Genomic DNA, 26,424 nt, shown 5'->3' on the forward strand with positions numbered 1-26,424 from the left:
CTTTGATTTTCACCCCTGCTGTCTTTTACACTCACAGAAAATGAAAGTCAATTCTGATGTAGGTGAGACCACACTATAGATTTATCTAATAATGTATACTGAAGCAGATGAAAATATTTCAGATGTGCCTAAGGTTATGAAGATATAAATCATGTGGAACTACGCTGATGTAGTAAGCCATTTTCCCTTAATGGTTTTCTATATTTTATTGCCCTAATAAAATCCATCACCTATCAACCTAAGAACTCTAGCCATATACCCTAAGGTTACTCTCAATTAACACATGCACACATGGCTAAACTAAATTTCAGTCATTCTAAGCTTGCAACACAAACGGAGAGGCAGAAACATGATCAGAGAATAGAACTGGGGAAAATATATAGACTATATGCACATGAAAGTTTAAGCACACAAACATATTTTATCCAGAGTCAGAGGCTCACTTTTTCTGAAGCATCTTGTGTGCGAATTAAGATTCCCAAATAAATTACATGCACCTTCAATCAGTTGTAAAGGAGAAAGTGCACATGGGCTGGCACAACACTACCATTTGGGATATAAGAAGTGCTAGAATACAACGGAATATTCAAGTGGAAGCCTTGGAAAGAGACATGGATGAACCATTATCTGCTGTTTTCCAACTGTGTCTCTCTATCTTGCTTCCTTCATTTAAAAAAACGGGGAAAGGAGCTTCTGTCAAGTAAACTCTAGAGGAGGAAACACAGTGCTATCCCCTCCACAACCTCAGCATTAAAAAGATGTGTGGAGGGAGCATACTTTCACTTAACATAGTGATACAGTTTGAGCTAGTCCTTCATGTGTCAATTGTGGCATGTATGTTTCCAAATATATGTGAGCAGAAGCATAATATTTTCCTAATCCTCCATGCATATGCATTTGGAAGAGGAAACTAGTGACCTTCATATTTATGACCATAAGACATGTAATTTGAAGTTGGGTATCTGAACTGTAATCTAAAATGGCTCATAAGCAGTAGTTCCTCTACAATACTTCGTTAAACAGTGACACTTATAGAATAATATTACAGTGGTACCTTGGTTCTCCAATTTAATCCGTTCCAGGAGTCTGTTCAACTCCCGAAACCATTCAAAAACCAAGGCATGGCTTCCGATTGGCTGCAGGAGCTTCCAGCACTCAAACGGAAGCTGTGTTGGACGTTCGGCTTCTGAAAAACCTTCGCAAACCGGAAACTTACGTCTGGGTTTGTGGCGTTCGGGAGCTGATTTGTTCGACAACTATGCCATTAGAGAACCAAGGCACCACTGTAATTACATGTAGCAAGAATTATATCTATATCTATCTATCTATGGATGGTAGATTGAGGGAGAGACATGAACACCTACCTCACAGAGAATCATTTAGTCCAAGTACCAGATTTTTTTTCACTCTTAAGTAAAGGCCCAGGTAATATACATTTCTGATAAATGCTGACACATATGCATCCACCAATTATTTGAACAAAGGGCATTTTGCTATGTGTCAATGTGATACAGCTCTTTCAATGAAGAGAGAAATGATGCAATACTGTTTTATGCAATTTATACATAATTTCAGCTCCACATCAGCCCAGAGCAGTCTGCAAACCAAATGCATCACAGAAACTAACCTTTCTACAAGATGTGCCAGGAATACAGACAGGAAGAAGACAACATTATGCCCATAGGAAAGTTATAATTTTCAAAAGGCCTTAGGATGCCTTTTATCCAGAGCCTTCCCACTTCTGGAGTCAGGCTATGATACGAAAAGCCCCAATGAACTGGTCATAATCACTAAGCCCATTTCAGTGCTCTCAGCAAGTAGCACAGCTGCAGCCATTCTGACAAATTTTATTCATTTCCTTGTTTAGAAGGGAAGGCTCCAACATTCATAGAAACTTCCTAAATGCTTCCAACAACCGAAAAACTGCCTAAAGGCTCAAAGCACAGGATTTTAGAAATTATTTCCTGTGGTGTTTCAATCTATTTTGTCATTAGCTGAAAGAAAGAAGCTCTTGAGGGGAACCTTGGGAAGAAGAGACCACTTAAATGAGTCTGTCAAAGGTTCAGTTAGCAAATAGCAATGTGCTTCAATTCTTTGCTATATGTATCTGAACATACACACACAATCAAAAGGCATTATTTTTCCTACCTATGCTTTTTCTGACCTGATGATAGAGGTTGCCCACTTTTGTTCATTTTCTGCTGCTTGTAACAGTACTCTGTGTAGACTTGCAGTAGCTGATGTAAAAATGCATCCAATAAAAAGAAACACTCCATTGACCAACAGCTTCTTACTTGGGACTCAGCTAGACTGGTAAAGAAAAAGCTATTTATGTGTGTTGTATGTGCGATATAACATTGTGCCACCAGATGGTGACATGGAGTCCTGTTTTCTCTACCTGTTTTCCCTGTTTAAATTTACAATGCTCTGAACTGAAACGCTTCTTTGATGTGTCCAGATCCAGCCTTGGTGTCTGAAATGCTGTGTCTTTTTCTTGCTTCTAACATTTTTACAGAAGGGCATATAATTAAAACTGTATGTGGCTACTAAAAAGAGAATTTTGCTCACAACAGATCCTGAAAAGTTGGCCTCAAAAGTAATAGCATGGTACTTGCTGTCAAACATATAGCACATAATTTCAGTGTCTCAAAACAGTTTTGTCTTCATATATATGATAAACCAGATTTTTTGCTTTGTGATGGCCACTTGACACCTCTTTTCAATACAAGTAGAAGCAATAAAGTTTCTTATTACAGTGGCACCTCGGGTTACAAACACTTCGGGTTACATACGCTTCAAGTTCCAGACTCCAATAACCCAGAAGTAGTACCTTGGGTTAAGAACTTTATCTCAGGACGAGAACAGAAATTGTGCGGTGGCAGCAGGAGGCCCCATTAGCTAAAGTTAACCCCAGATTAAGAACAGTTTCAGGTTAAGAACGGATCTCCAGAACGAATTAAGTTCTTAACCAGAGGTACCACTGTATACTGGTCCTCTGGTATTGCTAATGTGTTGCCTCATCACATGGGTATAGCAGTAAGTTGTAGCACAGCATAGTTGCCCTATTGTTATTTTTTGGGTTGTTGTGATCTAAATCAGGCATAGAAGGGACATGTGAATACAAGAGAATCTACTTCCAATATCTTTCATAACACACATGGAACATTTTACTAGTAGAATAAATGCTTACATTTTTCATACATCATTGAGTTGTGGTCGAAATCTATCATTTCTCCAGCTATATGACTCTTCTTCCTAGCTGAGATGAAGCAGGCTATTTCTATTTTCACAGAATCTACTGCTAAAATATACACCTAGTAAACTTGCAACTTGCATAAGAAACTTGAGGAAGGGGAAAGGAAGACACTAGAACATAAGGGTACATAGATATGTAAGTTATGCATCCAGCATGTGGAGTATAAGAATCACACATTATGAAAGAAAATAGTTATTTTAAATTACCTTATAAAATATAAGGTACAAGGTGGTTATTTAAAAAATCATTATGTTTTTTAATCATTAAGTGGAGAATAGGCTGATTCTGGTTCATGCATACACCCACACCCACACCTATGCACACCCACAAACTCTTGGGTTTGAGAGAGAGGAAAAAATAGGTACTTCCCATAATGCTGCTGAAATAGTTTTATTACTTAAATAAAGCTACAGATACGAAGGCCTGGGGGGAAAACCGGAAAAATTTGGGATGGATCCTGTTCTGCCCCCACCCTGGGCCTTTACATCTCTATATAAAGCAAAGACTTCCCTAAGGAACGAGACAAAGAAGAAAAGATTATGCTATTTACAGGTACCACAAGGTATTCTACAGCAATGAATTAACTACAAAAGTGGTTTTCAATCAGTGTGCCATGGCACCTGGGGTGCCTTGAATGATGTTCAGGGGGTGCCGTGGGCAGCATGGGCGTAGCCAGGATTATTGTTAGGGGAGACAGGACTTTGGGGGGGGCAGGACATTTGTTAGGGAGGGTAGAACCAGCGTGACTGGTCAGTTAGTTAAATATTTCTATTGTTTTACTTGATCTAGGGGGGCAGCTGTCCACCCGGCTACACACATGACGGATAACACTGGCTTCGAGCCCTCTTTTCTTCCCTGCCTCTGATGTCCACTCACAGAGTCTTGAGTGGCTGTTTGTTGCAGCAGCCCTGGCTACAAGCTCCACAGGCAAATAGTGACTCTGCGGCTGGCCAGTGGGTGCTTCCCAGGCCCCTGTGGGGCAGTGAGGAGGCACCTCTCTTTGGACCAGGGGTCTCAGAGACCAGGGGTGGCAGCAGTGGCTGCCTGGAGAACGCCCAAGGAGAGGGGAGAGGAGGGAACACATCACAAGGGAGGGAGTTCGAAAAGTGATGAGGGGCTGCTGGCTCTGTAGGCAAGGGGTGACATAACTGGGCTCCTGAGCCCCACAGGGGTGCTGCATAAAAAATATAGTTGGTCAAGGGAGCCGTGGATCCAAAAAGGTTGAAAACCTCTGAACTACAACATTGTTGTAATCCTGGGTGACAAGTTTTCCTTGTACATTAAATACGGAAACGCACCACACAAAAAATTGATTCTTTAGAACAAGAAACGTTCCTTTACAAAAAATAAACATAAAGAATAAAACTGGCAGCTGCATTGCGTGTCTATTTGCCAAAGCATTATTACATGCTTCACCATCCACTTATATTGCAAAGCAATCAATCAAAAACTGTAGAACAATGTTTTGTAATAAAAGGTTTTGGAGGATGATTTTTTTAAAAAAACCAATCCACTAAGATCAAAGATTTGTCTTTATTAATGTTTGTAGTATTAGAGAAGTAAGCTCACCCAGACTGGGGCTCTAATTTTGTCCTAATCTTGCTGGGTATGGCTATTTCTAGGCTGTCTGACTCTCTCAATCTCAGTTACCGTACTTTTCTTTTGGTTGATATAAGTGTTTTCCTAAATCACAACAGCTGGCTGGAACAGCCCCTGCCCTTCCCTCTTTTCTCTTCAACTTTCCCTTAAAGTATAATGATTTTTAAATCCTTCCAGGCTTGAAGCCCAGTAAGCAGTAAAGCACTAAAGCCTGTCACAAAGTGATGTTTACTCCTCCAAGCTATTATTTTTTTCATATAAAACTCCTATGGAAAAAAAAACCCCTCTAATACTTGTTATAGTAAGAGGAGGATTTGGAGCTCTTATGAAGGGTACTTTGTGGAAACTAAGCTAGACAACTGGCATGATATTTCATTCTTTGTTCACCTTTTAAGTGGAAAGAAATGTCATAACATGTTCCGGATTGAAATTGGGACTTTTTCTTTACCTGACTTGAAATATATTGAAGAGAAGTTTGGCTTTTTCAGCCTTGAGGGACAATAGACAATGTTTCCTACCGAATTATAAAGATAACCACAGTGACCATTAAAGATGAACTCTATGATATAATCTACTTATTGTTCATACTCTCTAAAGGTAAAGGGACCCCTGACCATTAAGTCCAGTCGCGGACGACTCTGGGGTTGCGGCGCTCATCTTGCTTTACAGGCCGAGGGAGCTGGCATTTGTCCGCAGACAGTTTTTCCGGGTCATGTGACCAGCATGACTAAGCCGCTTCTGTCGAACCAGAGCAGCGCATGGAAACGCCGTTTACCTTCCCGCCAGAGCAGTACCTCTTTATCTACTTGCACTTGACATGCTTTTGAACTGCTAGGTTGGCAGGAGCAGGGACCGAGCAATGGGAGCTTACCCCGTCGCAGGGATTTGAACCGCTGACCTTCTGATCGGCAAGCCCTAGGCTCTGTGGTTTAGACCACAGCACCACCTGCGTCCCTCTCTCAAACACTTTAAACTTCTCTAGATTGTGCCACTTCTCTAGATTGTGCCAACAGGTCAATGTAAGATTTTACTTTATACAAGTGACATGTATTCTTACATATCAGATAGTTGTAAAGTTAAGTCAGCTAGATAAGCTGCTTGCAATTCTGACAGCATCCTTTAAATGACTATTTGAGTTGTTATAATTCTTGAATACTATCTTTTTGCAAAAAAAAATTAGTCCTTTTCAATCTCATTTTATAAAATAACCCAGCAATTATTTACATCTACATTTGAAAATGTTCTGAAATCCTGTTCCACTGTATTTGATCTCTATTTTCTGTATAGTACTTTGAGATTCTTTTGAGTATAAAGTGATTAAGAAATTTTCTAAATAAATTGAATAACTACCACCAACAAGTTGCCTTCCATTCTCAATAACAAAATCCTATCTCATTGATCAAAATCGTATGTTATTTTCATCACAGCATGCTGCAAAGAACAAGCCACCCATGGTGAATGATCTCTGCCCCAGTTGTAATATCTAAACTGCTTACCATGGTGTAATCACAGTGAGAGTATCCATGATCTTTCCAGTGGAGTGGTTGCTAAGAAAGTACCCCCATGAAGGCCAGGTATAACTTTTACAACGAGAGGCAAAGCCACTTTCCACTAGGAAACTGCTCAGAGGCATCCTCAGAGACACAGAATGTCTTCTTAAAAAAGGTGTTGTTCTTCCCTGCACTTCCAGAAGCAGATGCCACAAACTAGTTATGCCAGAAACAGTTGTGCTAATAATTATGAGCAAGGTAAAGTAGAAACCAAAGGTCACAACAACACATTGAGTACAGTGGTACCTTGGGTTACAGACGCTTCAGGTTACAGACTCCGCTAACCCAGAAATAGTACCTCGGGTTAAGAACTTTGCTTCAGGATGAGAACATAAATTGTGCGGCAGCAGCAGGAGGCCCCACTAGCTAAAGTGGTGCCTCAGGTTAAAAACAGTTTCAGGTTAAGAACGGACCTCCAGAACAAATTAAGTTCTTAACCCAAGGTACCACTGTACAAAAACTGGAGGCATGCCCAGTTGTTGATGCCTATTGGAATTAATGGACCTAACCTATGTTCACTCATTTCAACAGGTCAAATTTAGTTGAATTCCACCCTGTGCTGCCAATCACAACTTTTTCACTCATCCTTTCAGCTGAGTTCTGCGATAATCGGCTTATTTCAGAATATGGAGTAATCTTATGAAAGTTAAGGGATGGCATGCTCAATTTGGTGTATCTGCAAGCCTCGGAAGCTACTTTTTTATTCCTTTTCTTGGTATCAAGGAGTAGACAATCATTTTGTCAAAGAGCAGAGATGCTTGGATGTGCCCTTGCTCAGTTTCTCTTGCTGTCTGGATATGTCTGCATTGAAAGGTTTGGATTTTGTTCAGAATTCACATGTTTTTGTTATCTGCTTTAGGAGAGGGAGGAAGTCAGGAATAAATACTGTTACACACCCAGCTCAGATTTGTCTAGACTGCCCCATTCTCACGTTTACCATGGCCATACAAGACCAACTGCTCTGTGTGAGAATACCAAGAAAGGGAAGGAGGAAGATAAATACACACCATCATAATAACTCCTGTTTGTGAGCATCTTGAGCTGCTTTGGGGGCTCTAATCCAAAAGTGATACAAATCAAATAAGCGAAATAAGCGAATAACAGATAAAGGCCATCTTGAGCCTGTTTTCTTATGGTGGTAATGGTGAAGGAAGATGAAATGGTTGAATTTTCCTTCACCATTGGAAGGAATCCTAGATTCGTAGCATAGAATCATAGCATAGATTTCCAGGTGAGAGCTGGGCAAAAGTTCACTCGTCTGTGTGTGGAATAAAGATATAAGAAGCTTAGTATTAATAAACTCACCCCTCCTTCTTTCTTTTTCTCTTTTTTTGGTTTCTTTCCTTTCCTTTTAAGATTCGTTTGGCTTTTATTGTATTTTAAGTGGAAAACTTTTTAAAATAATGACAAAAAACCTTTCCCATGTGAAGCTGCCTCTCCTGGACTTTTGCTTTCTTACAGCAGATGTAACAAAACTTGTAAATATAAATACTGTGTGCTTCTTTTAGTTTCCAGAAGCACAGGCAATTTGATGATTCTTTGACAAACATCTGCAGAATTCTTTAATTTATCAGATGTGTAGGTTCATGTGCTTTTTATATTAATTACCAGTATTTAGGATTCTGAAAGGTATAACTTAACATTTCCGGACTTTGAACCTCAGTTACTTTCCACTTAGCAGCATTACTGTTCAAACAGAATGCAACTAAACCAGATTCAAAGATGTGCCAAGGGAGCAAGAATCATATTAATCAATGAAGTGACCCTTGTTCACCACTGTGTAGCCTACAACAGCAATTAGTCTTAGCAGTGGGTAGCTGGGAAAACCAGGAAAGAGGCACAATCGTACAGGACTTCCCTCCACCATCTCCCAAGGGGAAAGCTTTCTATCAAACCCACAATATACTTAAAGGAGACTTCTACTAAGCTCCAAAAGATCTGGTTTCAGAAACAGGTCAGTCAATCATGATATCCCATTTCTCATTCGCTACTCTCAACAGAACTTAAGAATTCCTTATTTGCTCTGTACAAACTCACTGAAACAGGATATTCTCTCTCATGTATCAGTCCTATGTTTATACTACACACAGCTGTGCTTATAGGAGCATTGTGTTTTTTAACTGAGAACATATTTATAAAACTTTAAGTGTTACCTTTCCAGGAATCGCTCAGAGTTTAGGAGCTTGAACCATTTAAGACATTTTCCAAATTGCTCTCTACAAACTGATCTTACAGTGACCTTCTAACACCCCAGTCCTAAGCATGTGGTGGGTCCTAAACAGTGGGTCCTAGACACAAAGGGGAGTGGCCTTTGGGTTCACATGCTTCTTCAGGTAAGGGAGCTCATAAAAGACGCTTAGAAGATAACATCTGAACCAAGAATTCCCACCATGCATCTGAATGGAGTCCTTCTCCCAAATCCACTTGGGGGAACCGTGGGACGTCTTGGTACACTTAGTAAGAGAAGAGGAGAGAAAGCATAATAGCCTGCCTATATCTTAAGATCTTCAGACGAGGCCCTTCTCCAAGGACCTTCCTTATTGGAACTGTGCTATAAAATTACAAAGGTTTTTTTCATCAGCGGCACCTAAGTTCTGGAATGCCCCCCCTAAGGAGGCATAGCTGGTGCCTGCTTTACAAGCTTTCAGACCACAGGTTAAGCTATTTTAATCTACACAGGCATTTTTTTTAAAGTGTTATTTTGGGTTATTTTATTATTTCTTTTGATGGTATTGATTTTTCTTCTTTGTTGCACATCATGATCTACATTTGTTGTTCACTGCTTTGATGAAGGCGAGTATAGAAGCATTTTAACAAAATAATAATAATAAAAATAAATGTGAGCCTAAACAATACTTCTAATCCCTCCGTGCAAAGAAGTGATTACAACTGTTGGAAGGGATTTTCTTTCAAACATTCCTTCCTTTTTCACAGTGTTAAAAATTCCTGAATTCCTAGTTGACAAACACGAAGACCTAACTTTACATTTGACAACACTGCTCATGTGACTAATTAAAAACAATATATATTGCAGCCAATAAATTACTATGTACTCTTACACCAAATGGGGGCTGTAATTTCTCAGAATAACTTGAAATTGTCTCAAAGGGACAAAACAGAAGTTGTTTCCTCAGTGTGCTAGCTTGCTACCTCTACCATATCCTCAAGTTTAGTTGTGCTGAATGCTATTCAATTTGCTCACTTATTTACTGAGAATCCAGAGAAGACATGGCAGCTCTGAAGGAACCACTTCAAAAAAGTTAAAACTATACAAATCAGTTGATAAGGAGGAAAGAGGACCAAACTCATCTAAACTCCAGTGCAACTGTTCACTAGTAGACTATTTCCTCCCTTGAATGGACTCCTCATACACAGCCTAGCCATTTGATGCACGGTGAGGAACTTCAAGGATAGGAAGGAGGCAATGAAGTACTTTGAACACTTGCGAAGTATCTTCACAGTTAGCACTGAACAAGGTTAGAGCCAGCATAGATCATTGGGGTGGGGACAGGACACTAATTTAGCTATTGACTGGAAGTATCCCAAACTGTGTGTTTGGCTCTTTCCACCAGTGCAAATGAGCTGTGAAGTTTTGTAACATATAATCTCTTCTGGTTTGCTGACAAATATTTTAGACTTTTACGTTTAGATTGCAGCAATCCTGCATTGCATACCTGTCAGCCAGTGGACAGCGTTCCGAATGCAACTATTCAGAAATGTCAAACAAAATTTAGTAGGCAGCTTCATTTGTCAACATGAGAAAGGAAAAAGGAACACATGAGCCAAGAGCCCCCAAACCACACAACCAGTGTGCGAGGGGTTGTTTATTTGGAGGTGGGGGTGGGAGAAGCAGATTTCCCCCAGGCATGTCCAAGCCATGAAGTACACACAAAGCAGCCCTCTGTATCTCAGCTATTGTGAAATAGCAATATGCTCAATATGGGCAAGCTAGTGCAAAATGGTGCTGCATCACTCTTAATAGTGACTAGGAACATCGTAGCTTTTGCAACAGCACTGGCAGCCGATTTGTTTTCACACAGAATGCAAGGTGCAGATGCTTAACTTTAAGACCCTCCATAGCCTCACCCTCACAACATAAAATCACTTCTCCCCATATGTGGCTGGCAGCAATTCTTGTCAGAAGGCTGGGCCCTGCTCCAAATACCCTCACAATGGGAAGCAAGAACATCCGCTTTAAGGAACAAGGCCTTTATCCTGAGTACCTTCCTAGGGGAAGTGCAGAGCTGTTGTTTTATTTTGTTTTGTTTTAAGAGGGTGCAAAAAAAAAAAAAAAAAAGGATTCTTGGTTCACAAGGCATTTGGCTGTTTGTTTATTATAGGGTGGGTGCTGTTTTCTTTCAGTTGACTTTACTAGCTTAAGATTGCATTTAATATTTTTGTTACTGTGATCTCCCTTGAGCCCAGAAATGGAAGGATAAATATATTCAAAATAAATGAATAGATTTTTAAATTGTTGCTAAATCTCAGGAAATTTGAAAGTAAACACAATGTACCTTTCTCTAGGGAACCAAATAGCATGCACTTTGCTGGAGATGAGGAAGGATGGTTGATACATAAACCTGTAATTTTAGAACTATCCACATAACCACATGCAGAAAATTTGAACAGGGTGCTGACACAGTGAGCATTACCATCACCTTGGTAGCACTTTCTCCTGCTATCCAACCAGATCGCGTTCAAACCATAGTTCAAACCAACTCTCTTTGGGTCTGTGTGCCCACATACATGATCACATGGAGAAATTCAGGAGTGTAAACTGACACTTGGGGATAGCAAATGTTTGCCGTTTTCTGTGAGGTACAAGTAACAGTTCATATAAAGTATACTGGTTAAATGTAACATTCTGTAATAGGAAAATGTTACGTATTTAGCGTACTTTTTCATGAAATAGTTCTAATTTTCATTTTGATAAATTGTTCCAACATTTTAAATACTGTACAAATATTTAGTGTTTGGAATTACTGTCATTAAAGCATTAGACTAGGATTATAACTGCCTTTAGGTACATTAAGAAAAATCACTCACCCGGGTACAGAAATGTTTTTAAATCTTCTTTAGAAGTTGTTGGTGAGGGAGACCTCTCCAAAGAAGGAATTCCTGTATGAGGAACAGGCTGATTTAGAGCAGGTGGCTCTCTATATAAATGGAGAACGTGTAAGGACAAGGATGGTGAGGGATAGTTGACTGCGATGCAAGCATGTGAAGAACAGGTGCTAATATTTAGCTGGCATCCTGCTCAGAACAAAGCAGGATGGGAGTCAAGCTCACACCTTTGTGATTTAATCACAATTCAGTAGTATAATTCATCACCTTTCATCAACATCCTATTCACATCCTCATGTATCACCGCTAAAACTTCATAGCTGGGGAAGACCAGTTTCTAGTGACAAAATATTTAATGGTTTCAGATATCTTCCTAAATATTACATGGACACTGTAAAGATTGGTATTTATTAAAGTTTGTGAAGCAATTTTACATATGGAAGATGAAATAAATAATTCAAGGACAATTCTGTTTGTCTCTAAAATTGCATGTGGTTTATGAAGATGAAATTGTGCATACTCTTCTTTGTTCACTGTGAGAGTAGCATTTCGACACCTCAAGTGAGGAAAAGTCATTTGCATTCAATTTTTATTATTATTTAGAAACCCGTTTTGTCATTATTCATTTTTCTGTTGTAGGATACAGCAAGCATGAGCACTACCCAAGTTAACACTAGGTTGCTAGTGGTTATCGTCTGTCAAGCCGATGTGCACATTAAGTAACATTCACCAGCTCTGTGTAGACATAATGCCACTGATCCCTTAACCATGGTTAAGAGGCTTAGGGCTGCCTCATTCTTCCTTCAAACCTACCTTCCCTTTGCACAACCAACTGTGGTGTCAAATTACATCAGCACTGAGACTAATAATGGTTACCATTAACCACAGTTAACTTTTCATTAGCGATTGAAACCAAGATTTGAAGTTGGTTTCCAAACATTAACATTGGTAAGTACAAGTGTAAACAAGCATGGTTGCAGCTTATAAGAAAAGGGATGAGGAAACACGCAGAAAATAGGAAGAAGGCAGCCCACAAGCTACTCCCAGTTTGTTTGTTTTTTGACCATGGTAAAGATGCCAGCAGTATTACACCTATTTGCTTTAGCCCAAGGAATGCATATAAAGACTCTTAGGAAGATGTCACAAATCCTGAAATGTCCTGGTTCTTGGGTGTAAAAATGGCGCCCAATTTTTTGCCAATTTTGGGGGCTTCCTAAAAAAAGCACCCCGCTCTCTAGCTCTCAGAAGGGCTTACATATGATCAATTAAAACAAGACAGTCCCTATCTGTAGGCTTGCAATCTAAAAATACATGAAAGACAAGGGAAAAGTGACAGGGAGGGAAGAAGAAAAATTTAGGCACAAATTTCTAAACAGTTGTTCCTCTAGTCACCAGCTGGCATAGTTCAAGGGCAGGAAGTGCCTGATGGAGCTGGACTTCCAGAAAAGCTAGTGAAATGAGCTCTGTTTCCTATCTCGCCCAGTGAGGCAGTCTGATGAAATGGCTGCCCCCAGATGACAAATGTAAATGTTGTAATTATATATTTATCAGGCTGGTGGTCCGGCAGAAGGAGAGCTATTCCCTGTCTTTGTTGTTGTTCTTAAAGTATTGCCGATTTTATCTTATTTATTATATACACAGCTTAAAGAGTTTTCTGATTAAGGTAAACTAACTAAAGTAAATTTAAAAAGTGCAAATTTGAATCTGAGCCAATCAGTTGTAAATATACTATGGACACAAATGTAACTCAGAAGTCTTAGGTAGGGAGGATCCACAAGTACGGGTTATGAGGCATCTATTATTTAATGTGACAAGGTTCATCACTTTTTTTGCTGGTAGTATTACTCAAGCCTGGCCTGGCTTGCTTGCATAATTTAGGATTGGCTCCTACAATAATAATTATAAACTACACTTCGGTAATCAGGGACAAGCTGCAGTGAAGGTTGGACCTGAGGGCTCACTCCCCCAACTTCCTTCTTCATTTGTTATAGGGGAATGAAAGCTTCTATTTTCACTTTTGATTAAATCCCATTTCCTGTTATGTACAAACTCAGAGCACTGTGAATTATTCTAACTCCAATTGCTTAAAACAAAGTAGGATTAAACTGTGCTCCTGATCTCCCCATCCCATATCAATGAGTGACAGGAAAGACATCTGAAAACTGTAAATTTACTGTCAACAAGTGGGATTGCTAACTGCGGTAGCTTTGTCACAAGTCTCATAATTTAAAAAGATTATTTTAAAGTCTAAATTCATGACTATTCTATTTATTTTGTGTGTGCTTTCCAAAGTGTTTTTCTAGCCAAAGCTTGAAACTATGGCAGACGTGAAAGGCATTTAAAGCAGTTGGCAATGCTGGGTGAGCAAGGTTAAGCTTTTACATTTTCAGAGAGAATTGCTTGGCAAAGGAATTAAGTTTACAGCCCATCTTTGTAAGTGATGTTGCAGAGTTCCAGAATTGGAGGTGAAGGGCTGGGAAGCGAGCCTCCCCCAGTCTGGCAATAACATAACTTTTATGATATGAGCCCAAATCCCTTTAATTTCAGCTAGACTTGTAAATAAGCTTGGCAAATCTGATCTGCCCCCCATCCCCTTCCAGTAGCAGCAACAGTGTTATGGAAGTGCAATGATGCCCAAAAACCTGACTGCAAACAAAAAGCTGCTGGTGAAAAATTGTAATAATTGTAATTATACAGGACCCAGCAGCCCTGACAAACTAAAATGCTCTGAGAGCTAAGCAGTTTATGTTGGTAAGGCTTTGAGGACCAATGGAAACCCAAGGAGTAGCCCTATTCCTCCCCTCCTTGTTTGTCCATTCACATCCCTCCATACCTACATGCCTGCTGCTGCTGCAAAGTTAGGCAATGGGTATGGAGGCTCAGACAAGCAAGGGCTAGCAGGGACAGATTTGTAATGATTTAAGAAAAAAAATCCCCAACCCCTTTTTTCTTTTAAAATTAAAACAGAAAACAGAAATAAAAGCTTGGAAAGAATGAGCCCTTCCCAGATTGATGTTAGACCAGTTTCCCTACCTCTAGTTTTCACATCAACTCCTTGAGTTTCTTGTCTATGCCATATTATAAATCTTTTTATTCATTTATAGAAATATTTCCATACCGCTATTCATAAAATATATCAGAGCAGTTTGCAACAACAGTACACAAAACCACATAAAGAAGTTTAAACCAGAAATCAGCTATTGTGGAAAGATGAATTCCAAATCACCTGAACAGGCCTGATGGAATAGAAAAGTTTTCAGTGGGCATTTAAAAGTTGAAACCTGCTGATTCTCTACTGGCTGAGTATTCAACAGTATTGTGCCGATTACACTATAGGCTCAGTTCCTTGCATTTGTCAAATGATCCCTGCCAACTCAGGGAACAACCAGTGGTGCTCCTGCAGATTATCTCAGTGGCCAAGCTGGGAAATAAGGGTCCCTGAGGTGCCCTAGACCTAAGTCATTCAGGACTCTTTAAATTAATACAAGGACCTTGAAACTGGCTCAGTGGTAGATACATTGGCTTGCATAATTAAACAAAATATATAATAACAACGTACTGCTGAAGTCAGTGTCCTTGAGCCTGAATTGCTGTAACTGAAAAGGCAAAAACTGAAAGGCATGAAGCTATAAATTGAGTGAACTGATTTTTAAAAGACATCTCATTGAAGATATTCAATGGAAGCCAACCTTGCATAGGTGGACTTCAGCTCTTCCTCAACTCTCTGGAACAGATTTTGAGGCTGCTGGGGGGTGGGGAGAGGAAAAGTCCATAAGCAGGCATCTGTTCTATATGTGCATGGACAGAATTAGTTACAATCCATTATATATCATCAATGCAATCTTATGTATGTTTACGCAGATGCAAGTATCACTCTGGTTCAATTGGGATTGCTCTCTAGAAGGCGTGTTACAACTAAAGCTACCAATTAAATCTTTACATTTTAAAATCAAGTTCACTAGAAGCTTATGATATCTATATACTTCAACCAATCTTTATATGCCAACAATGCAGCAAATGAGTGGAAATCCCTTTAATTTAAGGGGAAAATCTAATTAACAGTGCAAACCTTTACATATTTACATAAACCTTTACATATAAACATGTTTACTTGAAAGTAACGGAGCAACCCAAGCCCCTGCAGGGCAGCTGTTGGGGGGCAGAGCCATTACCCCATATGCATCCCTGCCACTGGTAGTGAAAGGTTGGCTCGGAATCTGTTGGAGCCCACATCTGTCTAGCTTCTCCTCCTGCCTTGGAACAAGCACCCCCCCCCAAGGGTTTGGAGTCCCTTTGAATTCAAGGGGGTTTACACATCAATAAGTGCATGTAAGATTAGAGCCTAACAATGTCATCCTATATATATCTCTACTCAGAAGTAAGTCCCATACATGACTGCAGCCTAAGCTAACATTTACACTGTGATTCAGACACCTTAAAAAAAGTTAAGGTTCCCTTGGCATTCATCTCATAGCAGTAAATATAAGATATATATAAGCATTCTACCACTGGCCAATTCTGCACCCCAACTATGACCTTGCAACTGTGTTTTTAAATGTCATATGCATGATCAAGTACCTTTTTAAAATAAAGATTTATATTTCTTCATTATTAAAGATACCCTGGATCTTCATTTCACCCATGTTTCCGTAATCAATGGATCTTACCTTAACTCCTAGATTAAATTTGCATTTTAAGAAGAGGGGCAAATACCTTCCTTCATTGTTTTGGGCAGAAAAAGAAACAGAACAAAACAAGAATGGAAGGGGGGGGGGAGAATTAGCAGAAGGTCCTACTTCAGCTAAACCTTTGCAGTGACTTCAATAGAAAGATAATCTTTCTGTGATTATGACCAAACCCTCTCGTTGCTTAGCAACACATAATTAAGGAATATGTTTTCAGATCCGCTTTGCAAGCTGGCCATTATCAGATGAAATTACTGGAGCAACAAATGTCATCCTCATGCAAATGAATTGGTTGTAGAGAAAAAATGTTTGACTCAAGAAGGAGGCTGCTCACATCTCAACAATGCTGTTGGTATTGTCTTATAAACAGACTAACACATTAAAAAGGGAAAACAGCTATAGATTTCCCCACCACCACCCAAATATGCATCCCTGAAGTCTTAATAAGAGTGATGAAGGACTAAGCAGTAAAGAGAGAGATATTCTGAGGTGTATGACATATTATCTATATTCAGAGGCATTTGTTTTCAGGGCACATAATGTGTGTTCAAACCATTTTCACCATGTTTAGAAAGAACGCCTGCCTTAATCTTAAAAGTGCATGAGCTCTACTGAAAAATGTTGTGCTCACAGGCTACCAGAAGCAACCAGAAGCTTTTACCTACAGTATGACTTGCACAGGGTCGCTATTTGCTTTTTGTATTATGTCTGAAGTTTCTGAAGGAACACTAGATTATCAATTAAAGATGCACTGGATAACAGCTATGACAAAATGTTGGCCTCTCCAAAAAAACATTTTATTACTCCCAAATTGAAAAATTCTGAATCTGTTTACAAGAAATCATTCAGAAATTGTTCTACCTGAACAGTCTTTAGAAGCTTTCATTTACAACCAAGCCCAGTTCAAATGGCAGTCACAAGGGCTCTTCTTTTCAACATTGCTAAAAACATCATTTTAAGCAAATGAAGCATTTTCACAACCCTAGCTTCAAATTCTTTCAAAAGCATTTATTTATTTTTAAAAGCAGTATACTCTGTTGTACATATGGCATTCTCATATATTCAAGGTATTTCTACATATGTATTTATTTCACACATCATGAAATCTAAACTAAGAGCAATCTGTGCTTTAAAAAGCGTAAGAGCAAAAGTGGAACATTGTAACTTTTATCAGTTCCACCTTTAAAATGACACTGTCATTGTTCAGACATTGTTTTCACGCTCATAGATAGTACACTTTGGGGCACAAGCCAAATGTAAGTACTTTTAAATCTATTTTATCATAGCAGAATTGAGTTAAAGTATATGCTTAATTCTCCTATTGAAATCAATTGGATTTAAAATATGCTTCACCATGGTTGGATTGTGTCCTTTGTTAAGTCACTCACTTTCAATAAACATGCAGATCAATCCTAAAAACATTTACGTAGAAGAAAATTCCCCTTAATTTAAAGGGACTTATTCCCAGTAGCTGCACACAGCATTGGGCACAAGTCAAATTATACAATTTACTAATCTGAGGCAATTTCTACAATTTCATTGGTGGCAAATGTTTTCACTGGGATTTAACTGAATGTAACCCATGCTAAGGATCTGCCAGTTATTTTCTTTCATTACAAATTTAATTCCATGGACTATATATATATATATATATATATATGTGCTTAGCTTCATCAATGTTAGAAACTTATCAGTTTATGTATTCTGTATACAGCTTGTAAAACCTGTATACAGCAAGAAAGGAATTTTAGGAGCATTCCCAACTTTTAATTAATTAGTTTCTATATTTCTATATTCTTCATCCAAGGATGACAGTTTGCAGTATAAAAAAACCAAAAATAATAGCATGGTAACAAATGAAACCAATAACCCCCACCACAAAGTATTTATTTACCTAGTGGTTAATGATTGACTTTAGCATTAAATGCAGACTTATTTTGTTAACTGCTTCTATAGCCATAAATAATTCCAATAAGAAATCAACAGCATAGTGTTTTATTTGAAAAATCTTATGGAAAAAATAAAGGAAAAAAAGAAAAATCAATCCAAAAGGAATAATGATTACTGTCCAAGCTGGGGAGTTCCAGGATCACATCATTAGTTACTTGATAAGTTACTTGATAAATTTCATCAAGGAAACACTAACTGTTTCCTCTGAAAAGCACACTTGTGCTGATAACAACTGGGGGAAATCAGTCTAAAAATGAAACCTTTCAGCCTAATTGCCCTAGAAAGTGTTTAGTATCTAATCTTATGTCCCTTGCAAATAACAGAAGCTGCAAGAGTCACTGTGAAATGATGGTTTGGCACAGTTGCCACTTTTATCTGCTGTGAACTAAGAAAAAAATTTAAAAAGCTAAATTAAGTCACACTGTGCATCCTCATGCTGGAATTATTTATTATACACCAGGTAGATTAATGACTCTCCGGGTTGGTGCAGGTAAGAATATATATAAGTTTATTTCTAAGGCTATTGGTATGCTGATCCCCCCTCCCAGTAATTAAACATGAATACAACAATTCTAAAAGAAACCATATAAAGTAATATACTTTAAAGTAATTACTTGGTTCAGGCGATGCCATGGTGGAGACAATGACTGGTGGCCCTGTGCGCCTTGTGGTTTTCTGATATGGAGAGTGTTGCATTGGAAAACTTGGTCCTGCTGGCACCAGGTTGGGCTCCATTTGGGTTCCTTGTTTTCGAATGAGTTGGGGGCTGTTGTGAGGACTGTGCATTGGGGACAATGGAGGATTCCTGTCCCGCTTCATCAGCTCCATGGGTACTGTGTATGTGGTCGAATATGCTGTTTTGGGACTTGGGTGTGGATTTGTTTGCAGTGCATTCATAGCTATTCCAGCTGGAGCAGTATAGCCAGTTGCTTGTCGGGTGTGCATATTGCACGGGCCAGAAGCACTGTATCCAGAGTTGAGAAGAAAAGGAGCACCTTGATGGGGCAAGCCAGATGCAGGGTAAGTTGCAGTTTCTAGAAGGTGTTGTGTCGGAGCACTAGATGGACGGCGAGTTATTTCTGCTACTCTTGGCGACACGGGCTGCATAGAAGCAGCTGCAGGTGGGTGCATCACTGCACCATCTGCCATTGGGCTGGTGGCTGGGTGCATCGCATACTCATTCTGGAGCAATTCGCTTCGGTGACTAAAGCTGTTAGACCTGTGTCTGGGACGGATGATGGTGCTTTTCCTTTCCTGCCTCTGCATCTGCATCTCTGCTTTGTAAATATGGGCAATTCTAGAAAGCACTCTCGCCTGCCCTAGATTCGGAGCAACTGATTTTATGTCATTCTCCTCCATCATCGCCAGCATGCTTGGAGAATCAAATCCCTGCTGCAGCAAGGCATTGAGCGTGCTTTCGGATACTCCTTCAGAACGCAGAAGTGCCAAGAACTCTGGATCCACATTCCTTTTAATGTCTTGTCCTGGGAAAGGTGGAGGCACCTGAGTTTGTGAAGGAGTTGTGGCTGTTTCGCAGCTGTCATAAGGAGCTTTTGCACCGACCGTCTCCCGGACTGGTCCATAACCACGGTTTATGCTTCCATCAGGAGCTGCCGTTGAGTTTGGATCAACTACCAAACATGTTGGGGTAACTTGCCTACTGCCTGCAGCATCTATAGATCTGTCCACTGTGTCATTATAAGCTGGCCGGTTCAGAAATGCTGGAGGTTCTGCCCCGTACCTGGGCATTAGAGGTTCAACACCATACCTTGCGTGAGAAGGATCTCTGTTTCGAATCCTCTGCGCCTCAGGGACCATCTTAGTCATTGGATCTCTATACATGCGGCTGGCTTCATGCGGGGCAGGTGACCGGACTTGCATCTGATCCCAAGCCAATCTGCCATAATTCGGTAATGGTCTGTTAATCATGTGGTCTCTATAGTAGCGTGGATCTTTAGGTGATCTGGCAGCTAGCGAAGGGTCACTGTAGTAATCCTGAGGTGGCAAGGAACTTCGTGCAGACATCGTAGGCTGTCTGTCGTAGTAAGCAAACTCAGGGACGGAACCTTTCCGCAAAGGACCTTGGTGAAAAACTGGCTCCTGGTATGGATATGGCTCCTGCTTCAGCTCCGCACCTCCCTGCAAGATGATATCGTGTGGTCTTTGGGTTGGCTGCTCATACCAAACTCCCTCACCACCGTAGGTTAAAGAATTCCTTCTCCCCGGAGGTCTCTGGTAGTCGAACGAACTTTCATTCTCCCAATTGCCTTCATACCATCCTGCAGCATCCCAGCTCTGAGAGCGGCCAATGTGTTTGCTTGGAATTGGCATTGGTACACAGCAATGTTCAGCTTAAATAATGGCAAGCAAGCTCTCTTGTCAAAGCTTCAGTTACACGCATAAAAAAAGCAAAAACAAACAAACAAAATGCACTGTATTTGAATCCTTCTGCGGCTTCAAGAAACAGCCCAACAGGTGGTTTACGATTTCAAAGTGTTGCCTGAATTATTAATTCTTCGAAACATAAGTAGACAAAACACAGAAAGACCCAACAGTAACCTAGCCTGGCTCCAAAAACTGCAGAATGGAAAGGTCTTTCCTGTAGAATTCAGAAACAGAAAAGGGATGCTGCACTTAATCCAGATGGTTTATCCCTTCCTGCTTGGGATGGCTTGCTCACATGGACAACTAGTCAAACAGTGTGTGGGGATTAAGGGCTAAATAAAGCCCCTAAAGCTTTTGTTCCATGTGACACCATTTGAGCCTGATGCAACCTACTGCACCGGCTGACCCAGACACCTCTGTAGATATTCTTCCTCTGATCATAGCTACTACATGCTATTTATATTTATTTGTTTTCTATGCATAACACAGGATTCCTTTAAGATTTTACCTTCCCTCTCCCATGGCAGGAAAATAAAGAGGGTGGGGAGAATGGCAAGAGAGCTTCAATGTCAATTCAATCTTAATCCATTCTGATGAAATGCTAATCCACTATACAGAGCTAAAGACAAATTAAATAGGAGCAGGCATGCTGGCCCCAAACAAGGCTGAAGCAAGATATACAAATATATAAGATCATGAGTTGAAACAATCTAGGTATTGGGGCAACACGTGATGAACACTGCACATTTTTTGAAAAATTACTGGGGGATCAGGGGAAGGGACAGGGAAGATGAGAGGCCAGTTTGAAATTAGCTCCACTAATTATTCTCCAAAACGATTCTTCATATTATTACCATAATTCTCAAATCCTTTCATCATCCCAGGAAAGAAAATTGCTAAGGTGTAATCTGGAATTTATAATTTTAAGACCTGAGAAGAGGTCACAGAAAAGGGAGGATGAAAGGCTCTCAAGTCTTAGTATTACAAAGCTGAAAGAAGAGAATGGACATTACATATTGTTCACTGGTACACTATTTAAACGCACACAACACACATACTTTATGCACAGCAGGCACAATTATTATATTTTTATCACTTCAATATTAATGTGGACACTAAGAGGTGGAAGGAATAAGACAGATGTACAGTATTTGGTCTTTGCAAACCTACTGAACATTTTTACACTTCGTTAATATTTAAGAAAATTACAACAAACACTTTATAAACACCAAAATAGTCAACAGAATGCAATTAGCCATGGCTATCTTGAATCCTGGTTGCTAGAACATTTTAAAAAAAGATTCATCAACACATTTGCTATGCTATGTTGTGTACATTAAAACTATGGAACATACTGAATGATAATATTGTTTCCTTTCTCCATAAAAAGTACAGATATGCATGCAAGTGAGATCTTGAAGAAGAAAAAATAGCACAACAGTCACCTTCTTTTGGTGGTTGTTAGGTCATCTTGTGCATTTCTAGGGCTAATCCACAATAAAATGTTTGAAGCTCAAGCCGTCACATGATGGCGTATTGTGCTATTATGATAGCTAAGTCACTAATGCAGTCTAATGCATCTATCATACAAATACCTCTGGGCTATATTTCTGACCCAAATACAGACAGGATGTTGTAGTAATCCCCACCCCACCCCCCTGCAGTAAATAGTACAAATCCTCTTCATCACACACTTAAGAATTTCACATACAAATGCAACACATTTAAAAACTGCCCTCTACTAGATTATTCTTGCATTAGTATTATTAGAATATTTATGACATGCAACTGCTTGAAAGTCAAATATATTGGAAGATGTTTTCTTGCCTTAATAAGAATTAGAGAATACATGACAGGCAGCTGTCAGAAAGTCTAGTTGTTTGAATGAGGTTTATGAGTTTTAGCCTAGGAATGTGGGCACAGTAACTAGCCTGTCACCTATCTAGTCAGTGAAGGAAAATACCTAAGAAAATGAAACATTTTCCCCCAAGTCATTTTTAGAAGTAATTTTCTGTTTTTACTTTTAATGGAATGAAGACTGATTTCCTTAAATTCGTTTTACTTCTGTAGCATCCTTTGTCTTTCCCTATCAAACTCTGTTAATGCTACTAGATTTTGCGTCGTTAATGTTGATATGAGGTTGCTTTTTAATACCTTTTGAGTCTTTTGTAAGAGTAGCAGAATCAATGTTCTACTGGCTAAAGCTGCAATCATAAACCTAGTTATTTGGGAGCAAGCCTCATTACATTCAACCCAATACTATTCAAAATACAAATTGTGCAACCTATATATGAATTAAGCAGTGTAGCTACCCAATAATAAATGTGTTCGGCCTCCAAAAAGGAGGATATAGTCTTCAACAGATTTCATGTCTCTAAGATATCCATGAAAAATTATTCTGAGCTATCTTTGAAAATCATTTTCTCCGGAATCTAAAACGGTCTACCCCAAAATTACTAGATATTCAGTTAAAAACTCATTTTGAGTGTTAAAAGAATTTGGAAACAATCCTGCGATAAAAGCATGGATTTATCTAACACACAGTACAGATCAGGCATGAGAAGTTTGGTTTATTAATAATTGTCAGAATATTGATCCTTGACCTGTCTGTATAAATCAGAATAATTTTTCATTATATGCTTTTACGGAAAAGCTTAATAGCTTTAGTCTAAAGGTTTCTCTTGGGTAGTGCTACTCAGTTACTAGAATGACATTTGCACATGTTTGTGGTGAAACGCACTGGGATGCTGTTTTCAAATTTTAAAAAACCAAAATATTAAGTTTCTTATATAGCAATCCTAACCAGCCACTGAAGGCCAGCTGGGTGTGTGTGTGTGTGTGTGTTTAAGCATGGGGAAGAAGTGTTTCTTTAGGGCGGCAGCATGATTAGAATCACAGAATTATAGTGCTGGAAGGAACCCCAAGGGCCATCTGGTCCAACTCTCTGCAACGCAGGAATCTTTTTGCCCAACGTGGGACTCAAACCCACAATCCTGAGATTTCATGTTCTAGTGGCTGAGCTATCCCAGGGACTTTTAAAAGACCATACAGTGCCCAAGGGTTACATTATTTATCTGTACAATGTTGTCGTATGTTCAAAGAACTGAAAAAGAAAATATGCCTAGAACAGAAAATTTAGGTTTCAATACGGTCTAATGAATAAAAGGTAGTTTTCTCCTTCATTCACTGTGGGGGAGAAAACCTATAATACCTCTATATGTCACCATATTGGGACCCAGATGCCATCAATTTCCTTCCAGTTTTATAGATGGGCTCTTGCACACCACTGCAAAAAAAAAAGCTGTCCTCTCTTCCCTTGCTGCCAAAGTAAAATGACCCTGGCACTTCCATCCAGAAATCTGACACCGCAGCCTCTAAAAGCATTTATTTGTTTGTTTGTTTGTTAGATTTCTTTCCCGCCCTTTCCCCCCCAAACATAATTTAAAACATTAAATTTAAAACACAATTTAAAAATTAGCAACTGTGAGGGTATGTGATGGCTTTTAAATGTAGTTCACAGTTGCTCGTTTTAAGATTGCAAATGCCGGGATCTTTTAGCCGTCAAATGCCTGGGTAAAGAGAAATGTTATTAACATATTCCTCCTGAAAGTCAGTATTGAGGGAGACAGACCACACACTTCCCAGGCAGGGCCTCCCACAAATGGAGAACTGTCACCAAGAAGGACCTGTCATGGGTCAACAACAACTGGGCAGCAGTCAGAGGCGGTGGAACCAACAGGACCATTAGCCCAGTTTTCCAAGAGTTTGTGCTGGTATGGGGAGCAGCGCCAGCATGAGAGTTCTTCTTGGGAATATCTGCTTATCTTGGGGCTACTGGAAAACATGTCCCCAGGGTAACAAGAGCACATGCCACCTCCTCCCTCATTATATCTGTATGTTATTGAACTACTGAAGGAAGATCAGGGCCAATGCTGTAGCAGGAAAGGTGCTTCTGCTCCACAAAGCTAGCCAAATGCTTCAGAATACAAACTTTCTTTTTTGTTTAACAGATGAGCTAGAGGCTTCTAGTGATTGCAGAGATTTATTCTTGAATACAAAATGGCTTGGGAGATACAACATGACTACAAAGAAAAACCCAACTCTGCCCTATGTTTCACATTTAATTAATTCTGAATCCTACGAGAAATATCTGATTTCCACTTTGGGGGTTAGACACCCCCAGAATCAGAGCATCTTGGAGAGGGGCTGTGGCTCAATGGTATGAGTGCATGCAAAAGGATCCAACCTCAACCCACAGCTTCTCTAGACAGGGCTCGGAAAAGACTCCAGTCTGAAAGCCTTAAGATCTGCTGCCAGTCAGCTTTGACAGTGCTGAAGTAGACCCACCAATGCCTGACTTGGCATAATGCAGCATGTTAACAAGTACTCTTTCTAGAGAACATTGCAGCTTCCTATGTAGATATTTAAATGTTTCCCAGGATCTGGCTATACTTTTCAGCATGTAACATGAAAACCAAGTCTATTTTTAAAAAAAAGCAAGACACAATAAACGTTTTGGAATTGTGTGTTGAGAAAAACAAACACAAGCAAAATTATGTTCTCTCTTTATTGCTGTCTTTGTTACAAAAGAGGTAAAGCTGGGCGAGTTGTCAGGGCTTCATTCACCTGTTTTACGCTTCACTAAATGTAATGTACAAGATGTTTATCTACACAGCTTGTGTCACGTCTATCTCTTACTCTAAATTTCCTCATATAGATTTCCCAGCACTCAAACTTCAGATGCTGTAAGAAAAGGGAGCAACAGGTGCATAGTTTGGAGAATTACATAGAAATGCCTACACATCTGCCTCCTTTGAAGCCTATGTAGCATCTCCTTTGCGGGTTAAGGGAAGTTCACTTAACTGTGGGGAGCATTTGTTCTAACTACATATATACTGTTACTAACTAGTCTGGCCATCTGTAAGAGTGGGCTAAAATCCTGCCAGGCAAGGGTGGCTAACTTATCTACCCACCCACCCTGAAGCTGTTGGACAACAATTTCCATCATCATTGACAGTGATGATTAGGGTCGGTGGAAGTTGGAACCCATAAATGTCTGGTGGGCCAAAGGTTAGCCACTTACAAAGATTAATCCATCCTGGATTTTAAATGAATTCAAAGAGGTATAAACACTACCAGTCCAAACTACCATTTATTTGCTAACAGGGATTGCAGGCAGTCTGCTGCCTTCTACAGTTCTGCTTCCCAGCCAAGCCAGGCTCTTTTCTCTTCAGAAGCCAAGAGAGAGAGAGAACAATGATTACAGAGGATCAGAGGACGGCTTGGAGTCTTATGCTGTTGGTGCAGGCACAAAGAGTAACAGTGGCTGATGCCCCAAATCACCACTAGTACCAGAGTGCACAAGACAGGAAGTGAACTCCCCCCCCCCTTCCCCATGATACAGTGCCATTGACCACTACACCTGTATGCATTGCTATTCTGGGCCATGTGGAAGAAGAAGTGGTCTAAGACTTCTGCTAAAAAGTTCTCACGGAGTACATGCAGTGTGCATGGTCTGTAGTTGTATTAACATACATAATTCATAGGACTGCCAGCATGCTGCAACATTTGGCATCCTGACATTTTGAACGCTACACTTCTCAAAACAGAGTGATTAAAACTGGGCTAGGGAATAATAAAGATACAGAAGTAATACCAGCATGACTCAAAACCTGTACCTGCAGCTTAATACAAATTGTTATTCTTATGACTCCTGTATGATGCTGACCAATAGGACTCATTCACAGCAATTTAGCATATCATCATAATCTTTACCTTCTATACAAAAATACTTTGGGGCAAACTCATTTTAATCTCTAATGTTTGTTTCTGGAATTTGACATGCCAGCCATTAAAGGAATCCACCTGATTTCCTATGTGTTTATCATTCTGTAGTCTCAATATAATTACTAATGGTAGGTATGCATGGCTATGC

General features: G+C 39.7%; 1 protein-coding gene across 10 annotated transcripts in view; it reads right to left on the minus strand.

Annotated features, from left to right (window-relative positions):
- CTBP2 (C-terminal binding protein 2) overlaps positions 1–26,424 on the minus strand; it is a 196,741-nt gene that overhangs the window by 45,111 nt on the left and 125,206 nt on the right. For 3 of the 10 annotated variants that reach the window (XR_014510957.1, XR_014510958.1, XM_083439593.1), the window contains exon 1: positions 18,719–21,671. The exons of the other annotated variants lie outside the window; for them this stretch is intronic. Coding sequence is in view for 1 of the 3 variants with exons in the window: in XM_083439593.1 (XP_083295719.1) it covers positions 18,719–20,435 (1,717 nt within the window). In the remaining 2 variants the exon portion in view is untranslated. Of the gene's footprint in view, positions 1–18,718; positions 21,672–26,424 lie in introns of those variants that run through there. 10 annotated transcript variants of the gene reach the window in all.

Source organism: Podarcis tiliguerta (assembly GCF_965153285.1).
Source record: "Podarcis tiliguerta genome assembly, chromosome: 5".
Classification (NCBI taxonomy): Eukaryota; Metazoa; Chordata; class Lepidosauria; order Squamata; family Lacertidae; genus Podarcis; species Podarcis tiliguerta.